The sequence below is a fragment of the Sinocyclocheilus rhinocerous genome, unplaced genomic scaffold (genome assembly GCF_001515625.1).
Source record: "Sinocyclocheilus rhinocerous isolate Xijiao unplaced genomic scaffold, SAMN03320098_v1.1 scaffold869, whole genome shotgun sequence".
In the NCBI taxonomy this organism is placed as follows: Eukaryota; Metazoa; Chordata; class Actinopteri; order Cypriniformes; family Cyprinidae; genus Sinocyclocheilus; species Sinocyclocheilus rhinocerous.
This window is the reverse complement of record NW_015653483.1, coordinates 411,118-433,118: the sequence shown is the minus strand read 5'-3', so window position 1 is coordinate 433,118 and position 22,001 is coordinate 411,118. Positions and strand designations below refer to the sequence as shown.

Below are 22,001 nucleotides of genomic sequence, written 5' to 3'. Positions count from 1 at the left end.
ATTGACTGGTGGTTCATGAAAGAAAACTGGAGCGGTGCTACTTAAACTCTCAAATGCTAGACTTATTGCATAGCACAATATGGAACATCCACCAACCAATACCATATAACAACAACCATGTTGATCAAAAACAAGAGACAAACACAGGGGTATACATATACACTGTTAATGAGGAACTAACCAGGGGACTAGGACAGAACCAGGTGTGCACAGCTGAGGACCAGGTCTGCAATATTATCATGACTGAGAAGGAATCAACAAAGAAGGTCTACAATACCTGGAGAAACCTATACGTTAGCATTCCCATTCATCTCAATGGCAGTTGTTCAGCCATGGATATTTTGGAATGGCTGTCAAGGCTTTCTGAGATATATCTATAAGCACAACACAAATAACTATTATAAATGAAAAGTCAAAATAATACAGACAAGTACTCTAGCTGCAATAAGTGGCAATACATTTTAAATTGTGAATGAAAATGATTCTGAGGAAATCATTCTTAATAAACAGCCAGGATTATTGTCCCGTACGCACAGCGTTTCTGTCAGCCTCTATTTCTTCTTTTTTAAAGCTAATCTACTGCAGCTATTTGCACTTGTTCAGAAGTTGACACCTTTTCCATTCCTCCTACTTTGCTGAAATTAGTGAGAGCTGGTTTCTGGGTAGTTGACCTGAGGTTAAAAACAACAGAGTGTAATATGGTGTGATGCTCTCTGGATGCTAAATCCTCCTGGGCTTTGAGGGATTATTCTCTCTTTTTCTCTCTCTGGCGCTTTCTCGTTGACTCAGTCCTCCTGTTATCTAGCACATTCAACCATCCATTGTCTCACCTCACAAGATTCATTTAAAACATGCAAGCATTACATATGTATTCCGTTTTTCTGTAAATTAACTATAAAAAAAACATCCATTCACAGACACACACACAAACAAAGCTTTAGCAATTATCCAGCTATTCATTTCGACGTTTCCAAAATGATCAATATTACCCAATCCACACTGCTCTTAAAACAGCTCTCATCTCTGTTAAACTTGAGCTTAATAGCCCTAATCGAGAATCCTGTTTCAATCCTCTTCACCCCAGTTCAGTCTCACACACTGTCATCTAAATCCTCTCATCATCTGCCAAACCACTTCAAGTTTTCACTGTCAAGTTTATTTACAATTCTTTTTCTTCAAAAGTGCATTAAAGTATTCTGTTTCTGAAAAAGAGTCCTTCTTTTCTTTTAAATAAGCCTCCATTTTCCACCGTCAAGTTATCAATTCCCTCATCACGTCAAAGATCTGTGGTGATTACTGTAACTCATGCCTGTCTCCCCAGTGGGGGACAAAAGACAACTATCGACACACACATCACTCACAATGTCAATATGGATGGCCAGTGCTATCAGAGCACTATTATTGAACTTCTGAAGAAAGAAAGAAAGATGATAGATAGCTAGATAGATAGACAGACAGACAGACAGACAGACAGATAGACAGATATATAGATAGATAGATAGATGATAGGTAGATAGATAGATAGATAGATAGATTTGCAAAGGTGCAAGTTTCTGACCAATAAATGCAAATTCTTTTTAAAACAAAGCAAACACAGCCAAGCTTTAAAGAAAAGGCTTAGATTGTTGTGCTGCTAAGAAGTCACACTGTTGTTACATTTCTGTTTTATTACATAAAAGTGTAATAAAAAGAATAGACCATTTTTTTAATTATAGGCTAAGACAGCAACTTGTCGTTGCAACAGATACACACATACAGATAATGGTTTTGCTGTACACTCTTAATTCATATACATGGCAACCAGACATTTTATGAGAACATGGACAAATTTACACATAACAGTTAGCAGATATATTGATTTATAGAGGAGTATAGTGCACTGCTGCCACTGAATTGCTTTTTTAAAACCAGCACAGACACTCGTCCACGGGGACTCCACAATCAGGCTCTATTCTAAGAGTGTCTTATTGTCTTTGGTTTCTCTATATTAGGAAAATGATACATTACCTCTAACCAAAGTCAAGCCAAGGACAGACAGCGGGTGGCAGAGGACTAGCAGGAACAGAAACCAGCATTTGCCCCCTAGACAAGAAAGGGATGGTGGGGGAGCTGCCCCTTGACGGCTCTCAATTAGACAGTTCACCTGGAGGAAAGACAAGTAGGACAGACAGATGGAAATAGAAAGGTAAGGGAAATGCACAGGGGTGATGTCACTTGCTAGAGTAGAGTAGGTGACCTGTTTCGGGGAAATACAACACTGACCAGCATGTGAAGGTTTCTGTATAGAGCTCTGAGAACAAAATCAGTTGCATTACCACATTTTATGATGACATATCTCTAAAAATACTAACAGATAACTCTTGAGTGAATCATTTTCAATATCTAATGGGCTGATGATAGTCTCATGTGACTTCTGCTTTCTTTACATACAGACCTGTGCTGTATTGATCTTTAAAAGTGCACGTTAATCTATATTTTCATCCATATATCTTGTAGCAGGCAGATTGAGACACTTGTGGCCACTTAAACTTTGCCCTAGGTTCAGATAGAGGACAAAGCCTCAGGACGTAATGAATGACAATCTTAATATGCCTGCAATATTCAATCTGCACAATCTGTTTATGTTTTGCATGTTTGGTCAGCATCCTGTTCATGTCAAACTAAAAGTTCAGAGAAACAGAGAGGGATGAAATGGTCCATTTGTAACATTTGGGCTGATCTAGTCAGAATTTTCTGAGAATCATTAATCTATTATTCTGCTACATAAAAAAAAGTAAGCAGTGAATATGTAATATTGTATTGCCTAATGTTACAATCACATGCTCAACAGTGAATCATGTCATGCACACTAATCACATGCATCTAATGTATTTACAATTCATGCAATAGTTCATAGCGCAAATCATACAGACATTATACAATGATAACTAATAATCTATCAATCTATTAGATATTCATATTCAGTCACCAATTATATATGTTTCATCTGCACAGGCATGTCAATAAAAATTAATTGACAGCTGTCAGGAGGTGGTTTGAAACATAGCACGTCTCCTGTTACCACACCGGCTACACAGGTTTACCGTGTTTAGTTTACTCTGCTACAAATCTCAAATCCCAGTATTAACCAATCCAATCTATCATAAATCTTTAATAAAAGTGGCACACTGGAGAGTAGCTTCCTCAGCATGACTGTTAGTGATGATGGAGCCAGGTGGGTACTGGAAGCAGAGTCTTGAGTCTTCTGACATTTGTCCCGAAGCCTCTCTAATCCTCAAGCAAGTCACACTGTGAGAAAACTCATCATCTAATCCCTGCTGGAAATAACTGTGATCTCACTGCAGAACCTTGCATTATCTGGCAAAAAAAAAAAAATTATGATGGTTTACAATAGTGGCTGCATCTCCAAGGATTTCACATCTTTACAGTAGGGTATATGACAAATTATTTGGTCTGTTGTTTTAATAAATGGTGGGATAAAATACATTTATTAGCACTTTAAAATAAGGTTAAATTTATTAATTTATTAATTATTGAATTAGGTACCATGAACAAACTTTGAGGTGCCTTTCTAGGTTTGTGCAATTTGAACATCTAAAGCTGAATTATAGTCCTTAAAAACATGCGTGCATCAGCCAGAATTTGCCAGAAACTTGAAATTCAAGCCATGCACCAGTGCATCAGTAAAATATAATAAAATGCAATTTCCCTTTAATAAATCCACTGTAAATTGGTTGTGGATTTTTCACCCTGGTCTATACAGTCCAACCAATCAGAAGGACAAGCAAAGCTGGGTGCTGATAAATCCAAAATATACCTCTCTTCCACCACTGCCACTTTTCTCTACACACCAAACCTGACTGGACAAGTAGAGGCCCTGCAGGCAGACAATGAGTTTTAATGTGTTTGGACAGTCCTCTGTCCTCAAAGATAATCACTGTACTCTGGCGTCGCACTGGGTGGAAAGAAAAAACAAGAAAAACAACAGAGAGACAGGGAAATGTGCCATCATACAAGGTCTATTTGTAATGCATGCAAACTGAGTGTACAGTCACAGATAATAATGTGATGTCACAGTAAGCACCATTTGTGCACAGGCACTCTGAGATGACATTCAGAATGTAAATTCTGCTTAAACAAAAGACAGAAAACATTTTTGGGGTTTTTCAGCTGCACACAGATGATGGTGTCAGAATAACAGAATAACAGCCAAACTGATTCAGAATGTCGTAAGACAAAGAAACTCTATCTATTCTCCAGATGACAAAGAAAGACTCACAGCCCTAAAATCACAGGGGATCCATGATTTGTGCAAACAATCTTTTCTAAACCACTTCTAATGCAGGTGATTTCACAGTTTCAAAATATACAAATATAATAAGTATATTAATACCCACTTGCAATTGAAATGGCAATGTTTCAAATAAGGTTTTAATGAATTATTTTTGGGGTTAAACATATTACTCTTGCATTCCAGAATTGTATTATTGTACAATATAAAATGGAATAAAGATTGTTTTACCCCGTAATATTATACTATGTTATGATTTGTAATATTTTTAGAACAATTTTGAATCCAGGATTTTCGTTGTGGTTTCAGATCTTTTAAAGACAGAAATAAAATACCATCACAAATATATAGAGTATCATGAATGAAATTTAAAGCTAAAATCTTTACAAACAACAATAGAAACTTTGAGAGTGTAGATACAATACTAAAGCAAACAAAGCCATAAATGACTATGATGAACATCTAAAGTACTGTACAGTAAATCAGTCCCTGTGCATCTTTTGTTCAAGCATTCCTGATATAAGGGACCTAATGCATGTGCAGTCTTGGTCAGTCTTGCTTTTCATCTTATACACACTTATAAGGACATATCACTTTTCACAGATATTCGAGAGTGGAAAAGTTTAGCCAACCTTTTTATAGCTACTCTCTGGATTTGGTCATGACCCGAGAGTATCGAACACTACTAGTAATGTTGTGCAGACAAAATATTTGTAATTTAAAGTTATAATTTATTATACTTAAATGTAAACAAAGTCAAAATTTAATTGTGGCTAGGATTTCAAAACTCTTGTGACAAAAACTTAAACATTTTAGATTCAAGTCAAGCAAAGACATTATCTTTAAATTTTAATGAAAGCTGAGTGAATGCTTATGAAAAAAAAATCTATAAAATCCCCAACATCCCATTTTGAAAAACTCAAATCTATAATTCATTACCCTAAACTCTGAGATTCACAAATGGGAGATGCTTCCAAAATTGCTGAATGATCAAGGTGAGGGGAGGAGACACAGAGATGGGGAGAGTTAAAGCTGAACCTCAAGAGATCCAAGGGTTGCTATGAGCTCTTCTGTCCCACATGATGACATCCATTATGCTGCAGGAGCTCAACAGACGTAAGAGCACTTCCTCTTAAGCACTGTAACGGAGGAAGAGTGATACCACTTGCAGGCAAGAACATGTGACCATTTGAACAGTTCGCATATCAGTGTCACAAACAGGATGTAGATGGGTTTGTTTTTTCATTGGAACAGATTTTGAGAATTTTAGCATTACATGCTCATCAAATAGCAAATAGCTTTTGGCTTCACAAGACATTAACTGATGGACTGGACTTGTATTACTTGTGGATTATTGTATCAGTTGTTTGAACTCATTCTGACAGCACCCATTCACTGCAGAGGATCCACTGGTGAGCAAGATATGTAATGCTAAATTTCTCCAAATCCATTCCAATGAAGAAACAAACTAATCTTCAGCAAATTTTCAGCAAATTTGAACTATTCCTTTAAAATTATATATCCACATTAAATAAGATTTCAAAGTGTTCTCAGACTTTTTTGGACATCATTGTATTTACATATACTCCATATTCACATTATAATTATATATCCACATTAAAATAAGATTTCAACGTGTTCTCAGAATTTTTTGGACATCATTGTATTTACATATACTCCATATTCACACACACACACACACACACACACACACATATATATATATATACTCCATATATCACAGTCCAACCATTATGTATTCTGCAGTGACTGTTAAAAAATAATTAATTGCAAATCCGTTGGGGCCAAACTTTAGTTGAAATTTGCTGCTCTCAGCATCTGAGCTTCAGTGACAGCCATGAGTTTCAGCTCTCTTTGTGGTTTGGTGTCCTCATGGTTAGCACATCATCAATCGCGGAGGGGAGCGAAGCGGTTCTGGGTGGAGATCTCGAAGACCGCGATAATCATGAGGGACATTTTAATACGAGACAGAGCTCAAAAAAGAAAGAAAGAAAGAAAAAAAATTGTTCTTTACCAAAAGTTGCTGTATTTTTGTGCTATGTAAAAAGATGAAACCAACTCATGGGAGAAGCAGAGAGTAGTTGACAAGGTGTTTTGGACCGCAAAGCAGAGCGAAAGCAGATGGGTGAAAAAACAAATCATGCAACAGATGGACACACATATCACATGGCTGGCATAAGCATGAACATTCTACATGGTTAAAACACTCTCAAAATGCACAACCGCTCTTGCATTCCTACATTGCCTTATCTGACAGCATAGTGCTCCAGCTATATTCTCAGGAAACTGGCCCGTCTCTGATAAGATTAATTCCCATGAGCCAGTCCAAACAGGCTCTTGGCTGGGGCCTCCAAACCAAGAACATCATCCAAAACAGGGCAGATTAAAATTCACAAGCCTGCAAACATATGCTGACATAACTTGCCAAAGTCAGACTGGCTTTTATTGGACACCATGGTGGCACATACGAGCCCAGACAGAATTTCAAACTAAAAAATGTGCCGATAAATGAGATAATTAGGCTGATCCGAGATATCACAACTACACAGTCTCTAAGTTCTTGTGAACATCTCCCATCCTCCACAAACGCTACCCGAGCATGCGCTGATTTCCAAGCGTAAAACCTAATATCCAAATAAGCTCCCTGTGTTAAATGAACTGCAGAACACAACAGTCCTGAGGCCTGCTGATGAAAATAGCCTACCACTATATAAGTAAGTCACAGCAAGTTCTTTATGACTCATAAAAACACATCTAGGTTATTACAGATTTTACTTCATTTAAGCATAATTATGTTTTTGACGAACATGGCAGGCTTCTTGCTATAGAAATGTAACCATGGAAACTGTGTGAATGTGTGTGGAAAGCATTGAGTGTCCAGCTTCCCATGGTGAGTGCTGAGGCATGCTGGGTAGCGGGTTTTATTTCGACATGGCTAGCGAGGAACTGCCCACATGCTCTTCTAGCTCAAAGTCCTTCTAGATACAACAGCACATTTAGCGCTAAAGCAAATGGGTGAGGACAATTTTATGAAAACTGGAAATGTACAAACTGAGTAGACTAAGTTGATGCCATATGTAATGTAGAAGAGGTTAGAGAAACATCACGAGTCAGTGCTGCCACCTAGTGTACAATAATGTAACTATGAATCTTATCAGCTATTAAACACAAGAGTGCGTATTTGCTTTCAGTGACCAGTGAGTCAGTATTTTATCATATTTGGACATTTTTATGTTTCTTTGTGACTAAATTAGCTAATGAGTCTGTCTTGAAAATGAAATAAAAACTTTGATTTAAGGTCAGCTAATTGTTTTACTTGCTTTCAATGTTGGTATGCTAACTTCTGTATGCTATTTAACCAGCCAAGGAGAGCGAGTTAGACAGTTTTCAGAGAGACTACAAAGTTTGCTCTCTCGCTCAGGTGAGGTTGCTGGTCCATTTTGTGGAAGAATTGCGGCGTGGTACTGCAGACGTGGGAAAATGCAGCCTCATCACATTTCCTGGCTCTGCTAGAGAAGATGCGACTAATTAAACTGACTTTAGATCAGTCACAATGACAAAACGTCTTAGGTGGGCTGACCCAGTTTTCCTCTCAGCTAGTACACTCCCATATTATACACAAGAGGGAAACCCCCATCAACAAACAATCACACAAGCATAGTGCTGCAGGCCTATGAATCCAGGTTCATACAACCATGCTGTGAAACAACTCACTATTTTATGTATTTTAAGGTAACTGAATAAGCACCAAGCTGCAAATGACAAAAACGTTGTCTGAAGTCACATGCTTTCTTACAGATTTGAACTGGAATGACAAGTTTCATACTAACTCACAAGCTGGAAGATTCACATTCAACTTCACATTTCTTTAGTGTCTATCACTGAGCATTGTGCTATTTAAATCAAATAGTTTAATTAGCAGCTTATGGGATGTTCTGGATCACTAGTTAGACCAGTTTAAATGGGTGGAGTTTCTTGTAACATGACCAAAAACTGAAAACCTAAAATCACATTTTTCCCAGTCAGATCATTCCTAAACCTGCTTCTCTTTTGTATTTTGGAAACTTTCTGTATTTTATGTATCGGGTTTCAGTGTCTTCTCTAGGTCTTAATATTTATCATCTTCTTATTGGAATGCATTTATTTTACACAGTTTTCAATCATTTAATAAGTCCATAAACTTGGGTGAATTAATTACATAGAATGTCTTAAACTGAAAAATAGAATGGCTTACATACAATGTATAATAAAAAAAAAGAACAAAAATGTCTTGAATAAAGAGGTCAAAAGTTTTATTGTCAAAGCTATTAGCATTAGATTTCAGTAAAATTAAACTGCATTTTCAGTGTAAACCTATCTAAACCAATAGATGTAGATGACAGACGTCACATTCCTAAAACCAGTTTATAATGCTGTCAAACAACTCCAAAGTGCTTCCACACTTTTATTGCACAAAACGAAACATTAATACATTGTTTAAGATTGAAACACTATATTATCATATGATATGCAAGGAAATCTTCAATTGACTGGAACTTTAAAGTAAAAAGAGGCTACACCGTAGGAATGAGGGACAGAACTTTCAGGATCTGCAAGTCCTCAGGGTGCACAAACCCAAACTTCATTGTGCCTGTTGATCAAATCCCACGGTGCATCATATCCAGCTGCATCAAATCTGTTTTCAACAAACTCCTTTCCTGCAGCCCTGAGGTCCTCTCTAAGCTGCTGCACATTCTCTAAGGCGTCTTGATCAGATGCCACACCACTAAACGACCTGTAATGACCAGCAAAGAGAGAATGTTTAAATGAGAAAGTGTCAAACAGTTTTTGACTGTCATCCTTTCCTAAAACAACTAACCTGACGTAGACAGTACCGCCTGGTATGACTGTTTTTCTAATGGTATTATCGTTGGGCTCAGGGATGTCCGCGTCAGACTGAAAGACGGAAATGGACACCTGTTGCTCCCCCATACCATCAGCTTCCTTCACAGAGACCACCACAGGCCTGGTCATATCAATCTCCTTATCTGACAAGTAAAATTATGATTCACTATCATTATAAAATGACATTATTAAAATATGATTACCATGCTGGAATGTTTATAAAAAGTCAAATATGATCTAATCAGCACCATGAGTTTGGTGTAGCAGTAACACTAGTTTTTATAAACTAGCATTTATAAATATTAGTTAATGTTAATTTGTACATCTACTAAAACACTGTGAACTAATATGAATAAACAGTGGACAATTTGTATAAACTAACACTATAAAAGGTTAATAAATGCTCAAATAATGTACAGTATTACTCCTAGTTAGATCATGTTAACGAATGCATTATCTAATGTTAACAAATGAGACCTTATTGTAAAGTGTTACCAGTGTAGCTTACTTACTCTCGCTGTTTTGCCCTTGATTGAAATAATACAATTTCCAAAATCCATCTTTTAAATCACTGTTGCTGGTACTCGCAACATCAGTGGTAATCCAATGGCTCACTTCATAGTTGCGCTCCTCAAATCCCTGTTTATGTATTATTAACACAATGATATAAATATTTAACATAGAATAGACCAAATTTGAAATATCCCAAAAGACAAAACAAAAATCGTCAGCCTACCTCATACTGTTGTACCACAGTGTACACGGGACACTCACGTCCATGACAGAACCAGGGTGCTTCCCAACATTCTGTACTTGGGAAACATACAAGTCCAACCAGGAGACACAGAACGGAAAGTAGAGTCCTCGCCATTGCACTGCAAGAAGAAAAATGTTGTCACAGGTTGTTTGTTTATGGTGTTCTCCTCATCCTGTAGACACACCCCTCTACACTTCACGGAACTCTCCCTCCCATCGCCACTAAACTACCATCTAGTATGACATCAGGAAAACAATTTACCTGCTACAGGAGAGTACAGGTTTTCTTTCTTCCGTGAGACACAAAGGGGAAATGTAAAAGAAGAGTAGATCTTTTCCATGCAATTAAAATGGATAGGGCACAAAAAAGGATATACTATAAACTCCAGGGAAGCATTACAAAGCACTATGACACATATTTAATGAATGATGACTTACATTTGTGTGTTTGAACCCCACAGCACTGATCTATTAACTATCAGCATTGTGTCCTTGAGCAAAGCATTTCATCATTAGTAACTCCAGTAATAAGTGAACTGTAAATTGCTTTGAATAAAAGTGTCAGTTATAAGACTGAGTCATTATTAAACTGACTAAACTGGCAAAGTTAGGGTTTGCTTAATGTCTGGTGTCAGCTGGAATCACCAGCGTTATATAAATGAAGGGGAAAAAAAGTGGAAAATTTCCTCATAAATAATTTGGCTCTTTAATTCAAAATACAACTGGTAGGCTGAAGAGGAGCTCAACCGGTAAGAGCCAATAATTTACTTGAAAGTGATCCATGCTGTGTTCTTCCAGCACTAACCATAAAATAATTTTCATAATGAAAACAGCTCAGCACGCTCACCACATATCCCTTCATAAATCATACACTTTCATGGCGTTTAAATGTTGGCTCAGGTGAGATGTCTAAATCGCTTTCATTTTCACTTTTAGAGGAAGCTTAATTAGAAATAGATGTTCAAAATGTGCACGGATGCAGTTTATTAACAGGTAAGTTTGAGTGAGGTATAATGTAACACAAATTGTCCTTATAAAGATGCCTCTGCTTCCAGAACCAATCTGAATAATTTGAGATGAAAGCCTGTCCTCTGACCCACATCTTAGACAATACCTGTTCAAATTAGCAACACATTTTCCAAAACAGTGTTATGTTCTGTAAACTGACCTCTGTGATGTGACACTTGCTTGACAGACCCACCTACACAGATCTTCATAGATGCATATTGTCATTCCAAACAGTTTATCCCAAACTGTTTGTGAACACTTACAATGAGTCCAGTGCTAGTGTGCACAACATAAAATAGTACTAGAGTGTACTAGATTATTTTTTATCCATAATAATAATAATAATAATAATAGCTAGACACATTTTTAACAATGACCTATAATAAATAAATAGATAAAGAGCCATCCTTTAGGACCATCCCTCCAGTCTGATATTTATTAATTTTAAATGTAGTAATATATATATTATATATATAGTGACGTGACACTCTTTAGTGACGTGACATGTGGCCAAGTATGGTGACCCATACTCGGAATTAGTGCTAATAATAATAATAATAATAATAATAATAATAATTATTATTATTATATGCTGAATTGGCAAATTACGTAAATGGTGAAGTTTATGTAGACTTGATTTAACATCACCAGGTGGCGCCAAATATCAAAAAGTTAGCTGTCTCCAAGAGAAGGGGGCGTGTGACAGAACAGAGAGCGAAAAAGAGACGGAGAGAGAGAAAAATCACAACTCAGCCAGTCGAGCAATTTGAGAGGCTGCTGTCACGCAACCTGCACACAGAAGCGACCAGCCGTGCGCCTTCCTAATGAGCGCGGACAGCGGCCACGGGTTCAGCACCGCACTGAGCTGGACAGGATGCTGACGGACAGATGGAAACAGACAGAGTCTCTGCCATAGAGACAGAGGGTCCACCCCTACAGCAAGTGCATAAGGGGAAGAAGTATTAGCCGGTACTCTAGGGCTGCATCCCTATCTTCAGAGGGGACAGCATGGGCAGAACTGTTATCGTAAAAATGGTAGTGTCAAATATTCGATCCTAACAAGAGGGAATTTGCGGGAAAGCGCGAACGAAGGATTTTACTGGCTTGCCGGTGATTTGATTCATAGCCTAGCACTTCGATAAGTTGCTCGGGAGAATGGAAAAGCCCACCCAGCCTCAGCTGCAGTCGAGCATATCCAAGAACGCAGAAGGTCCCTCAGAGGACCTTTCCAAACTTACGGATGAGGAGCTTCTGAAATGGAGCAAGGAGGAACTGGTACGCCGGCTCCGCAGAGCCGAAGCTGAGAAGATGAGTGTCATAGTGGACCACAGCAATCTCATCAGAGAGGTGAACCGCAGGCTTCAGCAGCATCTCAACGAAATACGGGGTCTGAAGGTAAGGCGAGCCTGTGTTCAGGTGACAGGGTGTGGGCGAAATGGAATAGCGATTGCATTAACCCTTCTACACTTAGGTTACTTTTGATTATGATTATAAATACCACATCGCTTTTTGGTACGAAACAAACAAAAGCTAATTATAATTATTTTTTTTAAACGTTTGTATAAAATATATATTTTAAAGCGTCCTGTGGCCTTCATGTTTTTCAGCTTTAAACAGTTTTTCTTTTCTTCTAACATTTTCTAATATATAGCTCCTTGCATAGTTCTCTATGACCAGGTATAATGGGGCTAAAGGTCCCCCGGGGTGCCTCTTAAATGTAATTTTGCCATAGAACAGTACATAGCAACACTTGTCTTATGCAAAATAAATAAATAAATAAGTAAAAAATAAAATACAAATAAAATTTTATAGCCAGATGTGTAAAGTGGCAAGTCCAGTTACAATAGTGATTTATTCTCTCTCTCTCTCTCTCTCTCTATATATATATATATAAAATACTGTATATTCTATGTTATTGCTAGTATTAATACACACATAATATTTTTCTTTTTTCATACATTTTGCCAACAAATATTGACAAACTTTAGAATATTCTACTAGGATACCTTAGTGTGTTGTGTGTGTTCTCCATACTCTATCCTTCTCCGTTGTGCAGCTTTGACGCCAGCATTTGATTAACTTTACTCTTATCAGTCAAACAGGCTTTGCTTAGACATCAATGTTGAGTCATAGATTTTATTGTTCCAGGAGGTGAATCAGAAGCTGCAAGAGGACAACCAGGAGCTGCGGGACCTCTGCTGCTTTCTGGATGACGACCGACAGAAAGGAAAAAAGGTGTCGAGGGAGTGGCAGCGCCTGGGCCGCTACAGTGCAGGAATCATGCGTAAGGAGGTGACGCTTTACCTGCAGAAGCTGAAAGAGCTGGAGCAGAGGCAGGAGGAAGTGGTGAGGGAGAACCTTGAACTGAGAGAGCTGTGCCTCATGCTGGATGAGGAGAAGGGCTCTGGAGGTACTGGCGGGTCAGCGGGTACCGGGGGACCAGCCGGTTGCAGGAATTCAATCGATAGCCAGAGTAGCCTGTCTCACGCTAGCGGCCCTGGGCCTGGCCTACTAAGAGATGTGGGTGACGGGAGCAGTACCTCCAGCGCGGCCAGCACTGACAGCCCTGACCATCTCACACATAAGCAGCAGCTGTTGGGTGGCCCGGTTGGAGGCAGTCCTGATCACCTACATAAGCCAGGCTCAGGGGAGGAGGCAATGGGTCCTGAGCAAGCAAGCCGCAGACATAGCACCAGCCAGGAGTACGCAGCGCATACCTTTCCCCAAGTGTGCCGGTCTCGCTGTGGGTCCTTCTCCAGTCCGGATCATAAGGGCCTACGGGGTCTCAGTCCAGAGAAACTTGGCAAGAGAGGCAGCCCAGAACAGTTCTCGAAACACTTGCTGGTGTCCTCTCAGCCGCCTGGCAGCCCGGACCTTTTCCAGAAGCACAGGGGTAGCATGGGTAGTGTGTGTGGGAGTCCAGAGCCCAAACAGATTCTATCAGGGACACCGGAGCACCTACAGAAGGGCCGTGTCATATCTGGGAGCCCTGAGTTGTTGAGGCATCGGCATGGCAAGTTTGGTAGCCCCGGCCGAGAGGTGGCACAGAAGAGGCCGGGTGTAGAGGAGATGTCCCCTCATCACCGGAGCATCTATAGCGGTATGATTGGTGGGCCCAACTGGAGCCTGCTGTAGCACCCACAATGAGATATACCGAGTCCCATTTGAGTACACCATACGCAAAGGGGATGGTCATCCTTCATCCTGGAGCCAGCAAAGCCCCAATTCCCAGCCAGGCACTAAACCATCCCACTCATGATCTGCATTTAGTCTAGTTTTGCTTTGCTCAGTTCATGAGAGGCAATGGCCAGATAGAGCAGGGGCTTTAGTGTCTGGCTTGTGCAAAACGTTGAGGCATCAGCATGGCAAGTTTGGCAGCCCCGGCCGAGAGGTGGCACAGAAGAGGCCGGGCGTAGAGGAGATGTCCCCTCATCACCGGAACATCTATAGCGGTATGAACGGTGGCTCCGATTGGAGCCTGCTGTAGCACCCACAATGAGATATATGGAGTCCCATTTGAGTACACCACACGCAGAGGGGATGGTCGTCCTTCATCCTGGAGCCAGCAAAGCCCCAATTCCCAGCCAGGCACTAAACCATCCCACTCATGATCTGCATTTAGTCTAGTTTTGCTTTGCTCAGTTCATGAGAGGCAATGGCCAGATAGAGCAGGGGCTTTAGTGTCTGGCTTGAGCAAAACATCTCATCTCTGGTAAAGGTCGGTGGTGTCCAGTCTTGGTCCTCTCGGGCCATGATTTTAGCAGGCTTTTGTTGCCTCCTGTAAGTCAGCCTCTGTACCTGTGCCTCCGAAGCCATTTTTTATGCTCTGGAACCCAGCTGAGGGAACACTGTAATCAATTATTGAAAGACCAAAATGCTCAGAGGTCCAACAAAAGCCAGAAGACAGTGCTGCCCAGGAGGACCAGGAGTGGACACCATTGTATTTGCCATATGCACGCAGGTGAGTGGAGTGGCAAAGTATGAGTCAGCAGCACTTGAGAAGGAGCAGTGTTGAGAAAAGGCCCATTACTTCTGTTTATCTACCACCCTTTTCTTATGTTCCCATGAGTCACTTTAACTATCTAAACTTCCAAACAAAGAATTTGCTTGTCAAACTTTGCTCTTTTTTAAATAAATTGTTTTGTTTAAATAAATTATATTATTCTTTGAATTTTAGTTAGTTTTAATTCTACTTGCAATTCAAATTCGAATTGCAATTCTGCATCCTGGTTGCTATCTCAGTTCAAATTCAGGATTTGAATTGGAATTTTAAAGGCATTTTCAATTTGGTTGTGAATGGTGCCCACCCTGGTGCATAAGCTGAATGTTGCAACCCACAAGTGCTCATGAATTACACACACACAGATATATACTGTACATATGCACACACATACTCTCAGCGTAAGGCTCATAAACTCCTCAACAGTGGTAAAAAACATTCTTGCACACACACACACACACACACACACCCCACAAGGTGCTGGTATTGATCTTAGCTGGGTCTTGTCATGCTTGTTCATTTTTGTAGCATCAACTTGGTGATCTTGCTGGTAGTTTCTGTGGGATTATTTCTGAGTTCAAACTGATGGCCTTGGTGCTGCTAACTTCATGCTCTACTGTTTGAGCTACCTAACTAGTTATTGCATCCTGTCAGAATTACACTTTACTAGATTACTGAGATACTTACAAAGAAAACAATGGTGTGAATTCTCTTGGTGTGAATTATAAATTTAAATGAAGTTGCTTTTAATAGATACTTAATAGCTTTGTGAACAGATGCTGACATATCAAAAAAGCTGCAGTGAACATTATTGGAGGACAAACCAGGTGAATGTGTGCAGAACAAAAGGGAGGAATATCAGACTCTGCTCCTGATGTGTATTATTCTCTCCAACTATATTCTGCTAATGATTTCTTGGAGGAGAAAAGTGCTGAGTTGTGTGGCTTGCCAAGGCCGTGGGATTCTTCCTGAAGCTGTGTGCTGTTTACCTTGCGCTGCATTTAATAGGAAAATAACAGCTGCTAATTAACACCTGAGTTCACTGACCTAAATGGATGCTCTGAAGATCTCAAACAGAAATAGTGCTGCTATTCTGATGAAGGATGGTTCTAAATGTGATATTTTGATTTATATATTGTACAAAAACATGATGATGAAGTAGTAGATTGATTGAAGTATCCTTCCTGGCAGAGGGACGGTTGATTTAGAAGCTACTTTTATCTTATGTTCTGTGGTTAGTTTTTTCTTTGAGTGCACAAAGGCCTTGTATGCAAGCTTGGTACCAGACAGCCTGTAATTAGAGCCATCCTGCTGCTTATTTATGCCTTTTGACACCACAAGCTAACAAAGAGAGAATAAGCTATTGTATTCTCTCTCTTTCTCTTTCCCTTTCCCTTCTTTCAGTCATTTGCTTTACTTGAGATACACATTTGTGTTCTTTCATTATTTCCTCAGACTAAAACTGCCTTTTCCTAAATAGCGCAGATCCAAATAAATTTTTCCACTGATGCTCTGGGTTGGTTCATATCTCCTCACTTTTCAACAATCCCCAGTGTGTTTAATTAGTCAGAAATACACATTTGAAAAAATAATTTTTTGGTTAATCAAAAAAAAAAAAAAAATCATTTACACTCTTCATGGAACCACATGCTCACATTCTGAGCAGGGAATTACAGTTTATCCCTGTTGGCCGTGGCCAGCCAGCCTGTATTATCCCTTAAGAAGGTTTTGACAGTCTGATTTTTCCTTTTCTCCTCCCTTCCTGGTGTGTTCTGCAGTCCACAGTAACTCTGATGTTTTTGGTCTTGAGCGAACCAGCTTCTTTATAGTTGACATGAGTTGGTCCATATGATCTATATGTTCAGAAAGGTTCTGGTTGTTGGCAGATCCATATTCAGTGAATTAAAGAACAAATCTAATTCAGAAGATGTTTGTGAATGTTTAAAAAGCATATTTTTAAGCTACATAAAATTTTAAGCTTGCTTTGTCATTCTGTCAAGAGTTGTGATAAAAGCAGAAATGAAGGAATGTTATTTCCCTTGGGTCACTTTCTAATGATTTTTTTATTGCTAGACATAATAAACTTATATCAGTAAAAGAACAGCTGCAAGCAGTCTGATTTAAGAGTTTAAAGAGAAACTTTAAGTTTTCTGTGAAGGACTTCAAAAGTTATTTGCTTTTAAAGATGCAGCAGGCACTTTGACAGTTACTTGGCAAATAATCTCATAAGATCTCATAAAATCTTTTGGATTTTTGGATATTTTGGATTACAGAAGTTACTTTTAAGTTCAGGGAAAGTTACAAACAAGGTTTAAAGGTTAGTTTACCCAAAAATGAAAAGTTCTCTCATCATTTACTCACCCTTGTCTCATTCCAAACCTCTATGACTTTCATTGAATGTAGAGAAAAAAATGGTTTTCCACTGAAGAAAGGCATGCATGCAGGTTTAAACTGACATGAATAAATGATTACACAATTTTAGTTTTTGGGTAAAAAAAATACTTAGTTGTTTTCTGAGCACTGAAGTGCATTCCAAAACGTCCCAACCCGACCCACAGAAGACCTTCCGTTTGACCTTGACCGACCTCTCCCTAAAAATAGCTCTTCAGCCTATAGGTGTTAGGGCTGTCAAAATGACTGAAAAACTAAATTCGAATTTTCTACTTAAATATGATCAAAATTCGAATTATATTCGAATTTAAAAGGCATACTTTCAGTTAGGGGGAAAAAAGCTTTTGGCTTCTCTCCTGAGGCCACAAGAGGGCGCATCGAGCAAAATATTATGCACGTTTCTTCAAAGCGTAATAAAATAACATGACTATTTTTGAAAAAAAGTGCATAATGTTTAAAATAATGTTTATAAACCATATATAATTAATAAAGTTGCTTAAACAATTAGAAAAATTTGAAAACAGCACCATGCATGTATGTATAGTTTAATTCAAAGGACCGAAAACCAATCAAAGAGTAGGCTACTTTCTTCATTTAAAAACATGAGATACAGTGGGATGGGGAAAAACCGGCATAACGTCTTTAGACATGTTTTTTAAAAGTTGAACATGCATTAATTTTACATGACTTTTTAAACATGCCGCTCTCTGCGAGACGCGAGTGCAACGCTGATAGATGTCCCTCTAGAAAATGTGATAAATATGCGTTCTGTGTGAACGGCTTGGTTTCAGTTTTGACGTAAACAACATCTCCACACTGATGCTCTCGTTTTCCACAATATATGAATGAACAACGTAGCAGCGCCGCATCTAGTGGGTTCAACTGGATAGGCTAACAAAAGCATTCAAATGCAATCAATGACACATACATCGTCATCGCATCTCGTGCGCCACTGATAAGGCTGCCTGACGGCTGACGCAGACCTTAAATTCGAATGCAACGTTTTTGCATTCGAATGTGGATTTTTTTTTAAATTCAATGAATATTCGAAATTCGAATTTTTTTTTACAGCCCTAATAGGTGTCCTGTAAATCTACTTTAAATGGGGTCTCCACCTAAGTGTTCCTAAGGGCCCGATGTTGAGAAATCATACCGTCCATCAATCAGACCATCCGTCAATGCATTGTGTAAATAATAAATAATGCTGTAGCTCAGCTGCATTTGCATTGGTAATGTGACACAGAACAAGCACTGCTGGCTGTTCACGCTTCATGCTTTGTGGGCTTTCGTCGTAGTTCCAGGCTGATGTGGCGGTACAAGGCTTTGGCCCTTTGCAGTAATTTAATTTGCAATCTGCGGGATACATTTCTAATTGCTTGCCTTGACATTTAAGTGGAATTTAATTTATTTTCCTTTCATTTCAAGAGATAAAGGCCCCGGCGATCGCGGCTGGCATCAGACGGCTGTTTTTTTGCTCTCTTGCTGGTGAGTCAGGGGTTGTGTAACAGTTAGGAAACAGTTCTCAGAATCCTGGTACTAAATTAAATCTACTCAGTTCTTTGTGACATGGCCAATGACCGATCTTGAATGCTCAGCCATAATTAATGACTGTCTGCTTGTTTTATGGTTTAACGAAAAATTCTAATCCTGCTAAGCTGTGTCCTAAACAGACAGCAATTTAGTCTCCCTGTGATCGCCATGTGTGGTTGCTAATTCCATAATCTATTCGTTGTCATGCTGACTTCGGCATACAGTAATTCCGATGTGCTGCGTGTGGTGTAGAAAACGAAGCTGATGAGATGGGTTCTGGGGTAAACAGGTGAACGCACTCGTAGAAGTGGAGAGCTACAATGTTTATTGATCTCTCATTAGCGCACAAGTGAGCAATTGATTCAGGCTTTCTGTTGCTGCAACAAAGAGAAACGTTGAATTTAAGATATGTGGAATAGATTGTGGAAAGGAATTTAGTATGAGATAAATGCAGCATTGACTGCTGCATCATTTTAGTTAATAGAAAAGTTGTGCAGTTGGTGCTAAACTTTCAATAACTGCTTATCAATGGGTACACAGTGAAAAAGGTTTAAAAATGATATCAATATACTTGAGTCACTGAAATTTCGGCATTTATCCCAATATTTGAACAAACACTGAACTCTCACTAAATATTACTAAACAGCAATCATCTTGATATACAGTACAGTAATTACCAATCACAGTATAGGTCAGTCTATGTCAAATCAGGATACCCATACTTCCATGTTAAGTCAACATCCCTCAAAATAAGCAAGACAAAAATCTCACATTTTGACTTACAAAATTGACAAAAAAGCTTGTTTTAAAATAAAATGTATTTGTATCCTTTGTCTTTTTGCCCAATGTTACCCACATATAGAGGTTTTTCAAATTTTTTCCCGAAATTAAGGGGTCAATTTTGAAAATATTTTTAGCCTAAGGAGAAGTCTCAGTCTCTGAACCATTTGGAATAAAATTTTTCAACTGATTTTAAAAGTGACCAAGTGTATGCATCTACCAATTTAGTAGAGCATGACGCTAACAATGCTAAGTTCAGGGGTTTAATTCCAAAGAAATTTGTCAACTGATAAAATGTATACCTTGAATGCAAAGTAGCTCGCTTTGGATAAAGGTGTCAAATGCATAAATGAAACTAAAATGAGCATTGAACTACTCCTTTTCATAAACTGCAGTTCACAGAGCAATGTATACAACATTTGTTACCTCCTACAGTTTAAAATAACTTCTCGGTTTCTAATAGTTTCATATTTGCTGCTAGATGAATCATTTGGAAATTTTTTATTTTTTATCAGTAGAGTATTATTCACTTCCACAGTGTCCTTCAGAATTTAGTTTTGTCCATTTCCCCCAAGAATAAGCTCACTTGTGCATTAATCTTGAGATCTGAAAGGAAAAATAAGCTGCATTCTCATAATGAAATTATAAACCATGCGTAACCAATGTAAACCAGTAATGAAATCTAAACTCAGTGCAATCTTACAAAGCATGTTTACTTACTGCTTTGTTGTTATCCTAACAGAGGCCTCTGTAACAGACGAAGACTGTATAAGACAGTCAGTTTCTTTGTTTTTAGGACGCTTTGTCAACCCCAATTATTGGCTGCTGGAGCCCATATTTTACAATAATAGTTTAATTAATCTCAGTGAAAATGATATATATTATTCATCTCAAATTTAGCCCTTGATCTCTCCCGGTCCCTGGAAGATGTTCAAGTGTGCCAACAAAAGCCTTGTGTTCCTAATGAAACCCTGTGCCATCTCTACCAATATAGCCTCTGTGCTGTCCGGTAACATGGAGGGATTATGTAAGATATTAGGAATTCATGCTGAGAGGGCCACAGCCAGCCTGCTCTCTACCTAGAACCCCTGTTTATCTTCCTGCTGGCTCAAGGCAGAAGGTAGAAACCATTGATTGCTACTTTAGAAAGAGGGAACACGAGGGCTTGCAGTGGTCAGGGTCCCTGCAGAGCTGTTACCCAATCTACAGATCTCTTTCAAGGGCTCATAGCCTGAAGGGGCACATTTAACCTAACATTGTGTGTTCTATAGAAGCAGAAGAAAAATACATGCAGACATCAAGAGGTTTACTTTCATTGGAAAGGGCATCTCATTCTAGGAGAAATCAATGTCCAGTTAATGGGAAGGTGTTCATTTACGTCTTTATGAAAGTCTGTTGACCTTTGCTAGTGACATAAGCCTGTACTAGTGGCTTCGTCATATGTGGTCAATGCAAATGTAGGTATTTCAGTTTTAAAGGGCTAGTTCTTAAAATCAAAGGGATAGCTTTTAAAATAATAAGTGTAAATAAATGTTTCTTGAGCACCAAATCAGCATATTAGAATGATTTCTGAAGGATCATGTGACACTGAAAATTGGAGTACTGCTAAAATTACATTCCAAAATATATTCAAATTGAAGTGTTATTTTAGATAGTAATAATATTTTACAATATTGCTATTTTACTGAATTTTTGATTAAATAAATAAAAGGTGAGCATTAGACACTTCCCTCAAAAACATAGAAAAATCTTACTGATCCCAAACTTTTGAACAGTAGTATACATACATTTTTTCAGTACATGCATTCCTTGGGAACTGAACCCATGACATTGCTTTTGCTATTTCCAGTTAAAAATGCTCTATCAATATATATATATATATAAAGAGAGAGAGAGAGAGAGAGAGAGAGAGAGAGAGAGAGAGAGAGAGAGAGAGAAGGATGAGGCCAGGAGATCTAAAATAAACATTAGTAGGATGGTATTAGCAAGCTAGAAAAGACTAACTGCTGTCAACTCAACTCACAACTGCATTATATATGATGACCTGCTCATGGATAGAACTAGGGCTGGACAATAATTCAAAATCAATATGTATCGCGATATAATTTTTTTCAATAACGGTGATATGATTTTTAAACACATTTCCGATATTTCGATATACATTACCAGTGTTTCCCATACATTGATTTATTTGTGCCGTTTGACTTCGTTGAATAAACATGAGCACTGCACGTTTCAAAATCAAAACACGTCGTGGGTGTTTTATATGAATGTATCTCTGAAGGGAATTGACCGTCTTCAGAAAAGTTTCGATGACATTTTCATTTTTATCTGATAAAG

The 22,001-nt window shown here is 38.6% G+C and overlaps 2 protein-coding genes across 4 annotated transcripts in view; one reads left to right on the top strand and one right to left on the bottom strand.

The window, feature by feature from the left end:
• Positions 1-8,814: 8,814 nt before the first annotated feature.
• LOC107716303 (heme-binding protein 2-like) lies at positions 8,815-10,067 on the bottom strand. The gene is made up of 4 exons (XM_016522676.1): positions 9,933-10,067; positions 9,709-9,835; positions 9,171-9,339; positions 8,815-9,086 (listed from the first exon to the last, which is right to left on the bottom strand). Exons 1-4 carry the CDS (start codon positions 10,065-10,067, stop codon positions 8,912-8,914), a joined length of 606 nt encoding a protein of 201 aa, XP_016378162.1. The 3' UTR covers positions 8,815-8,911.
• Positions 10,068-11,740: 1,673 nt separating this feature from the next.
• Positions 11,741-22,001, top strand: part of LOC107716311 (coiled-coil domain-containing protein 85A-like) — a 26,397-nt gene continuing 16,136 nt past the window's right edge. The window contains exons 1-3 of one of the 3 annotated variants that reach the window (XR_001637190.1): positions 11,741-12,355; positions 13,109-13,962; positions 14,315-14,921. Coding sequence is in view for 2 of the 3 variants with exons in the window: in XM_016522681.1 (XP_016378167.1) it covers positions 12,116-12,355; positions 13,109-13,962; positions 14,315-14,412 (1,192 nt within the window). In the remaining variant the exon portion in view is untranslated. Of the gene's footprint in view, positions 12,356-13,108; positions 14,061-14,314; positions 14,922-22,001 lie in introns of all 3 variants that reach the window. The other 2 variants (XM_016522681.1, XM_016522682.1) reach the window with 2 other exon arrangements.